This window comes from Corapipo altera, unplaced genomic scaffold (genome assembly GCF_003945725.1).
Source record: "Corapipo altera isolate COAL_440 unplaced genomic scaffold, ASM394572v1 61281, whole genome shotgun sequence".
NCBI lineage: Eukaryota > Metazoa > Chordata > Aves > Passeriformes > Pipridae > Corapipo > Corapipo altera.
This window is the reverse complement of record NW_020884921.1, coordinates 5,727,009-5,745,523: the sequence shown is the minus strand read 5'-3', so window position 1 is coordinate 5,745,523 and position 18,515 is coordinate 5,727,009. Positions and strand designations below refer to the sequence as shown.

Here is an 18,515-nt window from a genome sequence, read left to right as displayed (position 1 = left end):
AAATTTATTCTATTATAGTTTCCAGAAATTTTGGACATCATAATTTTGAGAAATTAATGACTTAAAGCTCATCTAAGATCTACAGTAAGCTGAAAGAATTAACCTGATATTTTGATTTCTCATTACTTACTTTTGACAGTTTAATCAGCCTCTATAACAAACCAAAGACTCAAATAGAAAAGGGGAATTTCTTTAGATGGGATATCAGGTAATGGTAAGTTCCATGAATATTGCCATGGATAAAGACAACAATTTTTGTTGTTAAAATAAACTAAAAAAAAAAAATGTTCACCTCCCCAAAGCCAACCTTTAATAATTAGCATTTCATTCCTGTATATTACACTTCAGAACTGCCACTTAAATCTCCAGGTACATTTTCAATACACAAGTTAATGACTACAGAGCACTATAGAGCATTCTTACCTCTTCCATAGCACTGATGAGGTTCTGTGTGGACTTGCTGATCTCTCCTCCTGCAGCTGGCAGACCACTGCCATGTGTGAAAAATGCTGATCCTGGAGTTGTATGCCCATTCATGTCTACAGTATAACTTGCTTTCACAGGACAGCACAGCTGGTTGTGCAAGATAAAATATACCACGAAGACATAAAGACCCTGAAACAGAGGGAGAAAAAGAACATCAGCCTGTAAAATGCAGGGAGCTTAGATCAGAGTTTTCTATGGAAAATAAGGGACATCATGACTGCCCATCAGAGATCTGAAAGTTAAAAGTAAGTTCATATCCTGAGGCCTCCAGCTAAAAAGCACACAAGCACAAACCACCACCCCACCCCCACCCCCCGAAGTATTTTAAAATGATTATTTGGTTGAACCCACGCAGTTGCAAAGCAAAGCCAAGTTCTCAACAACAACAAAACCAACTTGAGTTTCACAGTTGTCATAATAGTGAAAATGTGGTTAAAGTCTGCCTTTACAATAGGATTTGGCTGCTGGTCTGCAGCCACAATTCTTCATTTCCTTGCTGACCTGCTGGCTCTTTGCATTCTTACCCCAGTTTCAACCTCATGCAAACTGCACTGCTGCCGTCACAGATACTGAGTTGTAACTATAAATTAGATTTTCTGTGATATCCACTAATTTAACACTGTTCTTCATTTCTGATTACCACAAAGCCTCTGCTGTATGCCTCTGCAGTTCTTTAAAACTTGCTAATTTTGACCTTTAGACTGAGCCAAGAAAAGTATTGTAACTATGTCTTTTGTTTGTAAAGAAATCCAGTGATTGAACTTCTCAATATGAAATCTGACTTACTTTACTTTTTAAGTTGCACTTATACTGAGGGAAAATAATCCATTCCAACTGACAAATCAACCACTTCAATAATTACTAAAGAACGGGTTACCAAAAGAGTAACAGAAAGAAGACTGCTGGATTCTTACCAATTCTGGTAATAAAATTACATTTGCAATGGTTTTTGTATTTCACATTGTCCTCTAGACCCCTGAAACCAATTGTACTAAACAGAACAATTAATTTCAAAGGTATCCATTGGCATGAAATAATACTAAGTGGGATTATAAATAGTAAGGAGTTTCATATAATTATATTTGTGAATTCCTAATGGAAGGAATTATGAAAATACTTGGAGATTGCAAATACCCAAGATATATGCTCATTTTCAGCCAATAGCACTTCATGATACAAAGATTATTAATTTCTATTGCTAAAACTATATGATGTCCCAAGCAACACATAACAGAAGTTAATGGGATTCAATGGGATTTTGGTCTCAGCTGTTCAAACACTGGAACCCACCTACAGCTGCTATAAAGCTATACAAGCTCTGTGTGTGAAATTTTTTAACAGCAAACCACCAAAGAAAAGTGTTAAAAACAATTATTTTGAGAAAATATTTTTCCACTTTTCCAGATTATTGTTTATTTGTCATGAGGACTCAGAGCAGTTCACTGAGAGAAAATTTCTTTGTGATACATGTAAGTAAATACATTCCAAAAAACTGATGCAAACACACGTTGCACTTAAGAGACACTAAAAAGTAACCAAAATGTCCTTTCATTCCATAAACAAATCCAAGGACTCTGATGTAGGTCAAGCATAATGGGACCAGCAAATGGATTTATTTTAATTTGTTTAATGGATATAAAAAGGATAAAAAACCTCAAGAAGAACAGATAACAGTGACGACATGGAATTCAGAGTAGCCTCTGGCAATTCAGTCTCTGAGGACCTAGCCACAAAAGTTGCACACAAATTTCAAGTGGTTTTGTGCTTTTCAAGAAAACCCATTAGCTGAAAATGCTACACAGCTCTGTCTTTTGAAATTGCAGGAACATAAGACATTGGCATACAAGGTCCATGAGAAGTCACTCTCCTGTGCAGCCTCAACTGTAGACACTCACTCTTCTAAAACAAATAAACAATAATAAAGTGCCACAATTATTTCCTTAACTCAGCCTGGTGTCCTGATTTAACTCTCTGCAGACAGGTGATGAAACAGCTCCTCTAGGTCCTTCCATAATGAGCACATGGACTCAGGGAAGTTATTTGACTACGTAAGGACAGGAGGAGTCAAAGGCTGAGAGAGATAACAGAAATAAAAATTTTGTTTTACTTCTTCCAGTCTCGCAAAATGTTACAGCAGTGCCTTACAAATAGAACCTTATACCTAATAAAACAAAACATTCCTAGGTAGACAATATATGTTCACAGGAATTGCTGCTGGGCAGAAAATTTCTTGTTTGGCTGGAAAAAGGATGGAACTTTCTTTGACCTATATTCTTACTGAAATATAGAGTCTCAAGGGGATAACGCTCTGTAGAGGTGAGTTCCTTTGTACTGTCAGTGTGGTTTTGTTTGAAGTATTAAAAGGGGTTTGTGGTCTTATTGTGACAACTCTGCATCTTAGAAACCACCAAAACAGAATTGTAGGAAGTCAAAATAAGGCAAACAGTCCTGCTCAAACAGCACCGAGTTCCAATGACCATACACATGAAGATGCCATGAATTAAATCATACTGATTTATATTTATTTTTGCACCAGCAGCTCCCAGGCTGTTTAATCTGAAAGATCACAGGCAGGATGCAGACACTCAGGTTGTGTCAGTGCAACTAGAGCTTTCACAGTCTCAGTAGGTTTTTTCAAAAGCCCCAATATGAGGATTGAACCATCCTTCATCACACTTTTTACACTCATAATGTTCTTTTTCACTTCAACCTGAAACACTGTAAAAATAGTCATAAATCACTACAAAAATAAGGTTGTTGGCATTCTCACATATGTTTCTCTGAGTTTAATACATAAACAACTCTGGCCAATTTGGAACCACTGTACTTTTTCAGACACACAGATGTTGTCCTTGATGGTTGGACCAAGTATGAAATGCAGAGAGCAGTCAATTTCTGCTGACAGGTCTGCTGGTAACCTGCAGGCTCCAAAAGGATTGAAAGGAGGTTGGTCTGGGTATGGATATTAGTAACACAGGCAACGGCATCTCTGTTAAAATTGTGGCAAATATTACTTTTTTATTCTTAAGAAGATTTCATCAAAAAATCTCAACCTAACCTCAAAACGCAAACCCCAAAATCTCAGCCTAGTGCCAGTTTGCTCTGCTGTTGCATATACAGTTGAGAGCCATTCTCCTCAGCTCACAAGCATGTACTGGGAGACCATGAGAAACTCCTGGGTCTCAGAATGAAATGATTGATTGATAACCTAAGAGCTTGACCTGGGCTCCATAAAAGCAGACAACAAGTAAGCTAAAGATCTATGACTCTGGAGGATTTAATGGTAAAACTACATAAATTCTGTGCACTGGGCCCACAGAGCTACTTACAAAACGTTTAACCCCACTACATTATGATAGTAGTATTAGTGCAACGTCACAATAAAAGATAAGAGCAAAAAGAGTTACTAATGTATTTCCCATGGAGGAAGGTGAGAACTACTTCAAGAAGACAATAAGTTTGTCCCAAAGCTGGGAACATAGACAGGCAACTTACCGTTCCTCTCAGATGTGATGCCCGCCTGAAAAAACTTTGCAAGAGAGTGTCTGTAGAGGCTGCTGGTTATTTTACTAATACATGCTAATGGAAGACAATTAAGCTCTTACTATTTCATCTCAGCAAGCTGGCCTACACATCTGCTCTTTTGTCAGGGAAATAATTATCCATATCAACCACAGCTACAATTGTCTTAAAGAAAACTCACATGCAAAAGTCCACTGGGACCTTTTTGGCCAGTGAGGTGGGAACAGCCTCTTTGCTGCCCTAGGTTACGTCTAGTAGTTCACATCACAAGAGGTATTTATGGAGAAGGCAGAGGACCATGGTAGAAGAATGAGAGATAGAGGTCTTAAGATGAAACAGGGATATTCCAACTGGATATAAAGAAATCATATTTAATGTGGGGGTAATTAAACATTGGAACAAGCTGCCCGAAGAGACTGTGGAAACTTCTCCATAGAAGAAGAAGGGAAATACTTCCTGGTATGTGATGTGAGGGGGATTCTCTACACAACAGCTTGATTTATTTATTCTGAGTGACACTGTAGGAAGCTAGTAAATTAAGGACAGACTTCCACAGCTGTCAATAAAGGACAGAATACTTTTTACTTCATGAGATCCCATGCAGACGTGGAGGACTGATCCATAGAAAACCTTCATTGCACGTTTGACATTCAGAGTTTCTCTGTTTCTTTGTCCTCTAACTCTGTGTGTTCCAATTTACTGTGCTCTCACTACAGTATGTTTAAATTTGAAAATTAACTGTGTGAATAGCAATGAGAAAGGATATAACAGACTGTAGGCAATCAACAAACTACTTCATGATCTCCCTTTTACATACGGAGAGAAAATCAAGATGACTACTGTATCCCATGATTTTATTATTGATATAATAAAGACAATCACACCAAGGCATTAGATTTTTTTTTAAAAACTAACACACATCATACTTTTCCCACAAGTATTTTAATCATGTCTGAGATACCCCACCCTGAAATTGTAAAACCTATTTTTCCAAGGATAAGTGGATTTAGATAATGACATCTGTTTTAGAAGAATGGTATTTCTATACATAAAACTAAAGTATCTTAAAAAGACTTTTGGGGAAGAAAAGTAATTTCAACACTCTACTTCAACAGTTCCTCAACCTGCTTCAGGGTATGTATTAGCACTAACAAAAATTGTGTGCACTCTACAGAGACACTCTTTAACTTCCTATTTTAATGTGGAAGTTTTGGCTTGCTATCATCACATGACTGTATCATTAAAAGTTGTTTTTACAAAGGAGAATATTTTAAGTGAAACCAAGGCTTCTGAAGAAAGTTGGTATCTTGGGTTAGACCACAAAAAGACCTCTGTTACCAAAAATGGTTCATCCTGATCCATAGGTCACCATGGTTATAAAATCACTATCATTTTTAGTTACACCTTTATTGGTGCCAAATGGTTAAAAAAGCCCCCAAAATTTACAAAAAACAGGTGCCTCTGACAACAGATGAGTTGTCTATACTTGGATCAGCTTTTGACACTCTGCCATTACTGTAAAGTAACTTCTACATGCTGGTTTATATTTTGGTTAGTTTCACTTCAGCTTTTTTAATTTTATAAGGGTGAGATTTCATCTTATTCTCTGTCTGGACTACACTAATTTACTCTTGGCAACTACTCCTAGGAAGTCCTCTGCTTGTCAATTTAATGGTCAGGCTGTTCCTCCCAGGCTGCTGTTGATGGCCAGGGATGCTGTTGTGGGTTTCTCTTTTCTTATGTAGTTTTCCATCTCTGGCTGTCAAAGACTGCTGTGGATTAACCCACATTTACATAACAAGTACCCACTGTTTTTGGGAAAACTACCTGTCTAATTAATCCAGATAATCTGCATGTTTCACTACATTCCAAAGCTAGTATCTGTACAGCAAAAAATTACTCACAAAATTAAAGGAATCATATTGAAGAAATCATAATCAGAGACATTGTACAATGTATGATATATATTTGATGTCATTTCCCTAATAATTTTTGGATTAGCCATGGAAATGAATATTCATACATGCAATAGTATTAATAATGTGAACCATGTGGCAAACACAAAACATATAATTCTGTTTCCTTCTGCAAGGAAAGTTTTCCTTCCTTTCCTACTTCCTTTCCTTACTTGTTTTCAGAGATAATTGTAATAAATTGCAGACATGGCATTTTTGTGCACGTTTAGATACCAAAAAGCAGTTTTTAATGTACATTTTATTTTGCTGTATCTTCTGCTGTATCTTCTTAAACCATATTTTATTTTGAGAATAGCTTGAAGATCTTTTTATTTTTATGTCAGACGTAACCTCTTAGTCACGGGATAAACCATCTTTAGCCATTGTTTAACATCTTCCACTCACGGCTCTCCAATTATATTAACCTTCGAAACATGAACCAGATCCTTCTGTTTAAATCTAACTTTTCTTCTTAGAATTCAAAGTGACTGTTGTAAAACCCTGTCCTTAGCAGTGCAACTCTGCCAACTGGCGATTACACTTAGTAAGTCGACTTTGAACCTGCTGTGTATCATCAAGGGTTTGCCTGTTTATTTGCGGTTAAGCACCAGTTTTCATGAAGCCATTCTAATTCTCACCAGTCCTACAACTTATCTTATCATGGTTTCTATTGGAACATTTACTGCTTATTTGCACTTTGCTTCCTGAGGTATTTACTCCCCATTCTGCTCTGCAGGAGAAGACTTGCGTCAGTTACAGCTGAAGATCTAAAAATTCACATCAAAATAAATGTGATTGAGGAAAATAAATGTAATCGAGAACTGCAAAATTCATACCAGGAAACACTTGTTGAACCAGTCAGTTGCCACCACATACATACATACACAAGCACAGAAGCTACCATAACAAATGGAATTAATAAAAGTAATAATTAATATATATCATTAAATTAAGAATGCATTTTCAGGTTTTCCCTGAAATACAGTTATTTTCAGTGCTTTTTTTTTTTTTTTTTGGTAAAGTTTTAATTCCACAGATACACAGGTTACAGGTATATTCTGTAATAACGAAAAAAAATACTGCACTTTCTGCTTTATTAATAAGTTCTCCTAATATTAATATAACACAGGAAACTTCAGTCTAAACTGCCAAGTTTCTCTTTATGCAGAACCAGCTATGCCAACACCATGCTGAATCTTGCAACTTATACCTAAAGCCAAAGCCATAAATCTGTTTTGGCAAACTACACTCAGCTCAGATTTAGTCTAAACTTGGCTAAGGCTTACCTGAAAAGTTCACACACTTTAGCACATCTTTAAAAATCAGATTTGCTTGGATACTCAGGAATCACTATAAATATTTTGCATAGCTCTCAGCACACTTGTAGCTACTCCCACACAACTATTTGTACTTCTGTTTTCAGCACCGTCAGTTCAGTGGTAGAAAAGGTTTTGGGGAGTTTTATTTTTTATTTTTGTAGGGGGTAGAGGTTGGCTCTTTTTTTGGTTGGTTGTTGTTGTTTGTTTTAAGAGCACAGATTCAAATTTTAAGAGAGGTGTTCAGCTTGAAGATGTACTGAAAATACAGAGGCTTAGCTGAACTTGCCAGATGTGCAGATTGGGCTAGAATAAGATTCTGTCACTTCCTTCCAATGTAGTCATACTGGAAATATCAAGAAAGTCCTATTTTTGTATTTCACCTTAGCTGAGGAAGAAAGAAATACTGAGTTCAAGACCAAAGGCATTAAGAGTGGGACAAGTGGAAAGCAAATATGGCAGAGCCAGCATGCAGAAGCAGCTTCTAACTCTCCCCCGCACCTCTAGCTGCAGCCGCTTGTTACAGACCTCTGTCAGATTCAGCAAATCTCACCAACCACATGTGGTGGCAGGAAGTCAAGAACAGTCAATATCAGACAAACCAGACTAGCACCCCATTGTTCCCCTTCTGCCCCATTTATTTCCCCATGGATTTTTTTCCCCTCTGCCTTCTTTTTTTTTCTTCCCTGCAGAAGCAACAGCAACTGGAGACAGCATCCCTTGAGGTCCTCTTGTACCTTGTCCTACATGGAGGACCACTCTGGTAGGAGAAAGCAACTAGATCGCATACCATGAAAAACAGACCGATGAACCTTACACTAGAAAAGAATAAACAGGAAGACCAAACATAATAAGGTTATTTCTCAGGTTATTTTTCAGATGCATTGTCTGTAAAGACCTAGAAATATCAGAGGTCATGAACTTGCACATATGCTTCACAAAATTTTTCAGACATTTACTCTCATACTTGCTTTCCAGGGTAAACATTTATAACCCTATGTTTTAGCACACACCTTACAATCTACTCCTACTACTGCTTTTATTTCCTTCTCAAACAGAGAAGAAAAGGTGGATAAATAAAGCCTTTGCCACCTCTGCCCCTAGTTCAAGAGAATCCCTGAGTAACAGTCTCAGACCAGATAATTCTCTAGTTATACCTGAAAGTAAGCTGAAAGCTCAAGAGGGAAGGAAGCAATTGAAAAGAATACATTCAGAGACCATAACTACTAGCATCACTGTAAACAGGCCAATCTTCCCAAATAAAAGTCAAATAAAGTGCTATTCCTGCAGCACATTATTCTTTCTATTGTTATTTTTTGTTAAAGCAGTAATTTCTGTCCTATGTGTATTAATGATAAATACACAGAGATAAAAGAAACAGGGAAATGAAAGTAGGCATTGGTGGACAGGACGACTCAAAAGGAAGAAGCTAACTTTGTGTTTATTGCTGAACTGTTACACGGTATTACAGAAAATCTCAAACAGTTAAGTACAGTTAGAAGTTATTATTATAACAATATTTGTCATCCTTAAGGAATTCTTTCAGTGTCATAATCTTTCTTATGCTTACTGTTGTCTCTTTATTTCCTGTTACTCTGTGATGTCTAACAGAGAAATTGGATGGACTATTTATTTAGCTGTATTTATTTCACTGTAGTGCCATAAAAACTGTAACATGTACTGTAAAACTTCAGAAGCCATAAATGCAAGGAACTTTCAAAAAACTGTCTTGGATGGAACTGAAGGGTTGTGGATAACTGATATGATCACTTCTCATATCTTCTGCTTGGGTGTTTTAGGACAAGACTGGTGGGAATAAGGTGATTGTACACTCCAGCATTCTCTGACTATTTGGAAAACCTTTTCAGGATGCTGCAGCCAATTAGAGTGCTACAGATACAAAGTGCTGTAAGGAACCAAAGTCTCACCATCTTCAACCACCCGTTAGTTAAAACTGACCTCAGTAAATACCTTACAATGATTTTTTTATGCTTTTTACAACCAGAATAACAGATGGGTAAATTACTACAGAAGCAATTTTGCCAGATAACTCAGAAGTAGAGGTCTTGTATAGCAGGCTTTGTTATTAAGTGATATTCACAGGAACTGTCAGCAGTTTACACTTCCTACTTCCCTTGATTTTAATGAAAATTACTATAGATATTTACTGCCTTTCCACAGCTTCAGGGACAGCAGAACACAAGTCTTATTTATAAAGCAGGAAGCTAAAACTGTATAGGTATACTTTTCAAGAAAGGGAAACACGGGTAAAAACGAGGACAAAGATTAGATGTCCTTCTATATCTGACAGGCAGGTGAATAAGAGTAGGTGGAGGTATAATTTGGCTCTGTCATCAAAATCATACGCTTTCTGGTTTGAGATAATGAGCTGATTTTCCTCTGCCCCTCCTTGTTCCCATTCTGTGCAAGGAGAGAATAGGGAGTACTTCAAGAGACTACTTGAGATCCCTTTTCATAGGTAGTGTTTCTCAGAGTAAAATAAAAAACAAACTCATATTAAATATGGATTAATGTCAGAAGTGACCTAAGACATGTTTGCAGAACTAAACACAGGGATTTGGATACAACCTGCTCTTTGACCCATTCCTGCTATCTGTGGAGCATTTCTTCAGAGTCAAAAATGATAGGAGCTTTTGAAGGATAGACTTTCACACGTTTTTCAAAGTAATAAACTTCTCAGCTGTTGTTTTCTTATGTTAGCATAGATTTTCCAATTACTTAGCATGGAATAAATGTCCTTTTGAGGTTTCCCATTTTGTGTCAGGGCTGCAGATCACTTCTATTCTTTTCCAGCACCCTTGTATGGTAATAACTGCTGGCTCTGTAGGATCATGTTTTCCCATGGCAAAACCACTCAAAGTGTTTGACAGAGCTGCCTAAACTGCATGGCAAGTCCAATGTAAGCAAATACAGACAGCTGCCAGCTCCAGAGCTGCATGGGGAGTCAAGAGGAAAGGGCATTGCTGGAAGAAGCACTTTAATTGGGTTTTTTTTGTTTTACTCTGGTGCTTTTTGACTTCCTTTGCACTTTCCTGTTCCTAGTGGCACCGGAGTAGCTACCAGTTCTGTGGTTTTCCCTCCACCAGTCAGAGCTGGGAAAAAGAACTCCAGCCTCGCTCCTCCACACAGTCCCAAGGCAGCACTGGCTCTGCCTGTATGCAAGGCCAGTATGCAGGGGTGAGCCCCAGAAGCCTAGAGATACTTACAGGTCAGGCCAGATGGGGAATGCTGACCTAACTAGGCCTCCACCTCCAGACTGTGAATGCTCAGGTGTTCACAGAGGCATTTTGGCTCCTTGCAGAAGTTAGCTGAGATGATGAGCTGATAAGTAAGTAATGAAAAGCCTTGTAAGATGTCAAAGCAATTTCCTGAGGGAGTTAGTAAGAAACTCTGAAGTGAGACAGGGAAACTTTGCCAGGCAGGTGGATTTTGAAGCAATTTTATGTCAAGCAGATCAAACATAATGGTATATAAAACCCACCTATATAGGTAAGTACTGGAAGTCTGCCTGGTGTGGCAGTGTCATTTCATGTAATTAATAATGACAGTAATTAATATAATTTGATGAATGCAGAAATCCATAGGGTGATGTTCACCATCCCATTCCAGTGAAGACAGTGGGAAGGGTAAGAACCTGAGCAGGCTTCCACTTTCTCTGCTCCTATGCTGGGCACAGTGCCTCCACCACCACCACCAGGACAGTGGTTCTTGTTGCAGGCTCAATCAGAAAACTTCAATGTAATGTAACATAATGACACTCCTGAAGCCATACAAGCCAGTTTCTCCAAGCCCTCTCTGTGTAAAACCACAGCTTCTCTCACCACACAGCTCACAGTCACTTCACATTTCTCCTTAGGAGTCTTTCAAATCTACAACAGCCTGTAAGGGTTTTGTGAAGATGATGTCTGTGCTGTCTAAGACATAACAAATATTTTCTAGGTCACAGAATTATATTTTAATTTGTGTTTACCCATAATTATCTATAACTATATATATAAAAATGTATAACTATCTAGCTACAAAGGCAATTTAATATGGAAAAACAGGAACAGGTACAATTGTTCTCTGAACAGACTCAACAAGAAAGGCGAGTTTTAACATTCAGATGAACTTCCACCCTAGGTATTAGGTAACTGCTCTGCACAGACCTACCTCTGAATTTAGATATAGAGCTACTCAAAGCATATGCATTCAGTTACTTGTAACCGAACTCACTGCATTAGGTTAAGGTTCATGGGCAACAAATTACTAGATGTAAAACTAAACGCAAAATTAGATGCAAAATTACACTACTAGAAGTCAAATTTGTGGCAAAGATGCTGACACAGGTCTCTTTTCTCCATTAAAAAGTATAAACACGAAATGAAAATCACACCAATATAAATTACGGCAAAAAATGTATTTACTTTGTTATAATTTAGTTATATTATGCCTCACTGCAGAAATTGAACGAATGAAGGTTGAAGTGGATTTCTTCATTTTAAAGGAATATAGCAGAAAAATGGAAAAAAGTACTGATAGTAGCAATCTTTCCAAACTTTGCTGCTAGCAACAGGAAAGGAATTAGACCTTATGATTTCATCTCATGTATGAGATGAAATAGCACATATAGCACTTCAGCTTCCATATGCAAAGAAAATACTGTAATAAAATCCAGTATGCAAGCTGCTACTTAAAAAAAACACACACAAAAAAACCCAAACCCAAACCCAAAACCAAAATAAAACCATAAAATTGCTGGTAATACATTGGCCTATGCAAGAATGTCACCCATGAAAGGCATTTTTATACTTGGCAAATGGACTCTTAGCAGGTGTAATCATTAATTACTACTAATTCTGAGAGGACTGGCAGAATATTTTCAAAGGTTCTATTTATTCATAGTTTCTAATGGATCAATAAATCATTAATATATGGTATAGACCTGACTCTTATATTTTGCAGTGAGTTCAGCCTTTGTGGAGTGGTTGTTGTGATAACTACAGTTCAACCTGTTGGACATTAACAGATTTTGTGCAAAAAAGCACTTACCAAAGTGCCTGTTATTTAGCAAATTTTAATCATACCTATGAAAGTGAAGAGTATTAATACAAACCAAAACACAGCACAAACCAAAACATGACCAACCCAAAGGCCACTAAAGAAGAGGGTACGTGGAGTCATGATCTGAGCATGAGATGGAGGACCCAGGTCAGCAGTGGCATAGCAGAGTGAGGTCAGTAAATTTGCTGAACCTAAGTTTGGGAGCTTTTTCCCTCACCCTTTTTCTCCCTATCTCTGCATCTCTGTTGACACTATTATATCACTCTTGGCTCCAAAGCAGATGGGCTATAGCTCATGTCTGTTTAAGATTATCTGTGCCGTATCATGTAACAGATGCATTTCAATGACAGCCCAAAAATCCAGCACTCACACTTTATAGACGCACTGACATTTTTTTGTAAAGAAAACAAATAAATACCCTTTCATCTTTTCAGTATTTATGCAATGTGATAAATGGAAGGCTTCACTTTCAATGAAAAGACCTTGTTAGGACATTGAAATCAAGATTTTTTTTCCAGTATTCTAATGAAAGGATCTCATAGAACATGGTATGAGTTTAATTTTACTATTTAGGAGAAGGGGATACAGTAACCTTACACCTTTCTCTTTTCCTGGGATTATCTTTGCCCTGTTGCCTTTCTGGGGTCAGCAAATGAATGAAGACAGTAGTAAAGATATGTATAGGCCTATGAAAATAATTTCTGATCCTCTGGGTCAGCAGTGCTGGTGATGAGATTACTCAGTGGGACAGGATGAAGCAACCTACAAAACACATCTAAATCCTAAACTGCATTTAGATAAATCCTACACTACATTTTTATCCTTACACAAAGTCTTTGAGTATTGACATGATGAATGATTCCTGGTTTTATTAAAAAAATTACTGGACCATTTAACACCTACTTAAACAGTGTTTTGAAAAGCTGCGGTACACAGCATAAGGGCTTTTATGTGAACAAAGTTAATAATCTTTTCATGCACTAGGTGGTCCAGTCTATGCAAGTCACACACAGAAATCAATTATTGTCAGAAAGCTATAAATATGCTTGTGGAATTTATTCGGTTTTATTTATTTATCTTTTATTTGTGCAGGTTTCGTATTTGTACAGTGCAAGAAGAAATTTCCAGATACAGTTGACACCATTTAGTGTTAAGTAACTTGGTGTTAAGTATTGCCTTATTTTCTTCTGGTCCATGCTAGGTATTTCAGCTATTACAAATCATTTTTACACACTAAGCCAAACCATGTTAACGGAGTGGCTAAACAGTGTGTGCTAATGCTATTTGTCAATGGAAATTACGGTGGAAATCTGAAGCAATCCAAAAAGAGATGCTTCCTGGAAGAGGAGGGTCTTTATTTAGATTATCCTGAATATCATTTATCCCAAAGCTCCTTCTACTTTCTACTGTTACAAGGATTTAATGCTTTAGTAGCACTAAATTTGGCTTCCATTTAGAAAATATAATCCATTAAAAAAACACACTTGTGGCAATACAGACTGAGAGATTGGTAGTAATGTGGTTTTACTGAACTAAGTACAAACCTGGAATGTAGGAGCCATTAAGCTTGCTTCCTATATTAGCAAATATGCTGGCCCCATAAAAGTCATTTATCTTCCCATGTTTTTATTCCAGCCATCTATAATAAGATGATAATACTCATATCTGAAGATCGACAGGATGGTAATTTATGTTGCTGCAGAACAGACATGGCTACCCACAGGCTAGGTAAACTACAAAACAAAGATAGTAAATAAAAATAATTTAAACTCAGTTTTGCATATATTATATCATTGTATCCTATCATAATGATTTGCATAAGCAGAAAATGACTCGCTGTGCATTCTTTGAAGTTTCTTTACAACATATGAACTTAAAATTTATATCATGGTAGTGATAATACTGAATTTCTCAAGTTTTTTTATCCATACTTTCAAATTTCTGCAAGTTTGTCCAAATACACCAAGTAAGATGTAGTTTTCTAGCAATATTTTCTGAGATGAAAAACTATCAAAATTTTCATTAATTTAAATATTTCTAAAATTTGGTAACAGCTGCTCTAAGGATACTTTCTCAGTTGGTTTTCAAAAGAAAGTAGGACAATTACATTGTTTTTCAAGGGATTGGGATAATAACTTCAGACAAAATTCAGCCCACACATCTAGATCGTGGATAAATGACTTTTTAGAGTATTTCTACACTGGTTCTTTTAAAAAACCTTCACGTGATCCAAAAATCTCATCATGACTCCATGGCCTCACTTCCTCCTATACTACTGTAGCCTTCATGAAGGACATCTATGCTGTATTTATCTGCAAAGTAAAGGCTCTGTGGAAATGTAGATACAAATTATTTGTTTCTCCTTCTAGATCACCTATTTCTTAGGGAAAAATGAAAAATGATTCTGATATAGGCAAACAAACACTGGGATGGGTGATTGCAGACTTTCTTTCTCTATGTAGGCAACGTCTAGATTTTATTTTTTTAAAACCCATGCAGAAGTGGACAAAAGCAGGTGCTTAAGGAGAGAGTTGTCTTTGGGATGAAATCTCTGAGTCTAAATACTGAAATGCTATACTAAGTGAAAGCAGGAACCTTACATGTCTGGTGAAGCATCCTCTGGAATCACATTTCCCTCTTTACAGATCATATAAAAAGCCTTTGGAAATCAGTGCATTAAATTAGATGTCTACAGGTGGGGAGTATGACTAACCCTTTTCTGTTCACTGAAGAAAATGAAGCTACAGAATTGAAAGTAGATCTATAAGCACATACACCTTTTATGAAGTAAAAAATTTCTGTCACATAAGTTGGCCTACCTGGCTAACAATAGGGGGTTACAAAAAAGGTAGTGTGAAAATAACAAAGCTTTACAGGTAAGCAGCAGTCTTCATGGTGAGAATCACTCTTATCTTGTTATCTTTCAGAAGCCAGGAATAAGAAAAAGGTCATGTAAGAGCTCTGCTCCACTGAGAAAAGGAATCACTATGTATATTAAAATGCCCAATTTCTCTTTTCTGGAACTCAAAAGATTAATCCCAGAGGGTGATGGGCGCATAAGAAATACGGAAATTTCAAAATATGCCACCAGCTATGCAGAATATCCGAGCCTATTTAAGAATGTGTCACAATTTTCACCCTGCTTCACTGTTTCACATTTTTTAAAGCACAATCACATTAGCGAGTTCTCCAGTAGATTATGTGCTTTACTTACTCACACTTGCACACACCCACATACAGGAAATTAGATGATAGCCCCCTCAAAACTAAGGCTTCTACTCAATCTCCTTTGAGAGGATATAGAAAGAAAAAAGAAAAAATGTCAGTGTGGTTCCCAGTTTTGCAATTGAGGATCTTTGTCACTAAAACTCTTCACGACTCTGTTGCAACAGCAAAACAACATATCTGGAGATTTAAACAAACAATCAGCTGACAGTACAAGTAGATTTGGTGCTTTTTCTAAATCCAATTGACCTTTGTAAAGGCAAAGGCAAAAAAGCAGTACTTGACATTTTGCTCAAAATAAAGAAAACATAATTTAGTGATTTTCATCCAACTGTGGTTAGCTCCAGCTTCACAGTTGCTCAACTCCTTCCAGACCCAAATGATTTGCAGTCCTCACATCCATTAGAAAGTTCCTGAGGAAGTTACTACTAAGCAGTTATACTCAGATCTCACATTTAACTCTTGACACATTCCTTTGGAGGAAAAAATCCATCACCAAAATTCAACACAAAAAGAAAACACTTGCAATATTACATTTACATACTTTCAAAGAAACTCACTTTGAAATTAATTTACAACAGTACAGTTAACACGTTCCTTAAATTCATGGACCTTTTGTTAACAGAAGGAAATACTGAAAATCTCAAAGAATGTATGAGATCACAGCCACACTCAGTGTTTATGAGCAGGTTGGATGTTTAACTGTTTGCCCTTACAAATCTCAGCTGTCAGAGCACTGCGCTAGTCATCATCATCATCACCATGGCTAGGCTTCGCGAACGAAGATTTGGGAAGGGCTCTACCCACGCTAGTAGTTGCAGGTAAACTGAACGTAACTTTGAAAGATGCTCTGTGCCCTAACACCACATTGCCTCCTGAACAGAACTGAGGTGTTGGAACTCAAAGAGCTCTTCTTAGTCAGAGTAAACTCTGAAAACAGACTGAGGTCTCTAAAAAAAATTAAGATACATTGTTTTGCATGCAAGATGACTCTAGTGTGATTATACAGCTGCTAGGTCAGCATGCACACAGACAGTAGATAATAGATAACATGTGAAATACTTTGAGGCTTCTGAAATAAGATTTCCAAATCCCTGATCACCATTTAATACTGTTTTTTTCTGTTCCTACCATATACATAATTAATTTTTTGGACCAATGGACTCAGAAATGTCCAGAGGATTCCAAATAATGCATCACCAGTACCTTTTATAATGGCATTCAGATTACTGTTGGGTACAATGTTAGTGTCACATTTGCTTCCTTCTGTATTATACTGCTGATTTGGATTTCTCCTGAGATAAAGTAATACACTCATCCCAGTTTCTATTTCTTGTTTATATATAACTTCTCAACTTATAGCAGAAATTCTTTCACTATCAGTATCTTAGTGCATAATTCTGCACTTAGTGTTGTTGGATATCATATAATTACTATTAAGTCGTTCCACAGACTAAAAATCAACCATTTCATTGTGTAGGATACATCAGTCCTCTGAATAACCAGTAATACCTAAATCTGTGTAACCGAAAAACTGTATTAGCATTTTTCTGCCATGCTCATAATGAAAATTCAAGTGAAGACTATTATCAAGCTGCAACATTACTATTTTTTTACACTTTTCCCATTTTATTTTGACCATATTTTTCCCTTTACTCCTCCAATTTTGTTGCAAAACTGTATTCAAATACCTGCCTATGAGTTGAACAGATTTCGTGCTTTTCTTTTGTCTAGGTTAGCAGATAATGCCTTAGATTAGTATGCTAACTTCACTATATCCAAGCCAGATTTTACTTTTAAGTATCTGATCTTTAACTGTAAAACTGATATCTAACCAACGGGATTTTAGTTGTCAAAATCAAAATATATTTAGTATAGAATATGTAACTGAACCAATGTTGTGGCACAAAAAGGTTTTTCCAATGTATAGAAGTCTCCCCGCCTTAATCAAGGATTCTTTGTTTATTCTATTCCAAACCACTTTTGAGTTAAAGGTAAACTATTTCCATATCATGTCACTGTTTTACAGAGTCACCGTTTCTTTTGGCAACTACCTCCTCTTTAGTCTTGATGTGACCTGACAGAGCCCACAACAACACTTGTTTGGAAGAAAGCACTTCTAAAAAGAATCCACTGAAGAGTTTCTTTTGGGCTAACTCTGTCCTGGTTTGGACAATTTCTAATTCCTTAATTCCTAGGATAGAAAAATCATTATCAACTGTACTTAGAGAATTGCTCTGTCCTCACTGGAAAATAAGCATTTATTGTTTATGTGCATACAGATTAATAGCACAAATGCTTTTTTAAAGTGTTGTTAGGAGAAGCTGTCAAAGACTGATTTTACTGATGGTTTCAAGATATTTCAACTATGTCTAGATGAGAAAACTTGTTAAATGGTCTGTATTTTTTTTAAGTTTGGAACTCCTTCTGAACTCATACTGGTTGCTGTATGCAGTAACCATTTTACCCACATGAGGGAGGTTTGTTTATGCACTATTCTATAAGGGGCATGAGATTTGATTCTCTAAGGACTTAATTGATCGGACTTTATTTTTCCCAGTTTCTACACATTTTTCATATCCCTTTCTGTCCTCTTCTCTTACCAGCTCAAAAAGTCATCTACAAATCAAGGCTCAGTGATGGTCCTTTAACTCATATTCATTCCACACTCATCAGATGGAAAACATTATAAAAATCTAAACAAGTTCCAAAAGTAACACCTGTTTAAAATGTATTCTATGTCAAGGATAAAATTAAAGACAAAGAGGTCTTTATGTTGCATACAGTACTTCAGGGGAAAAAAAGTCAATTAAGGCAATCTGAATTCCAGTTATTTCAGTGTTACTTCAGAATGAAATTTTAGCTTATCATGGTTTCTGCTAAATTTGCATGTCATTAATATGTTGAGTAATAATGAAACTATGAGAGATAAAATCAGTAAAGCTAT

At 36.7% G+C, this 18,515-nt stretch overlaps 1 protein-coding gene across 2 annotated transcripts in view; it reads right to left on the bottom strand.

Moving 5' to 3' along the window:
• The window catches only part of ADGRV1 (adhesion G protein-coupled receptor V1), a 271,306-nt gene that overhangs the window by 9,919 nt on the left and 242,872 nt on the right, over positions 1 to 18,515 (bottom strand). For both annotated transcript variants that reach the window (XM_027656816.1, XM_027656817.1), the window contains one exon: positions 424 to 615. In XM_027656816.1, coding sequence (XP_027512617.1) covers positions 424 to 615 — 192 coding nt within the window. The remainder of the gene's footprint in view (positions 1 to 423; positions 616 to 18,515) is intronic.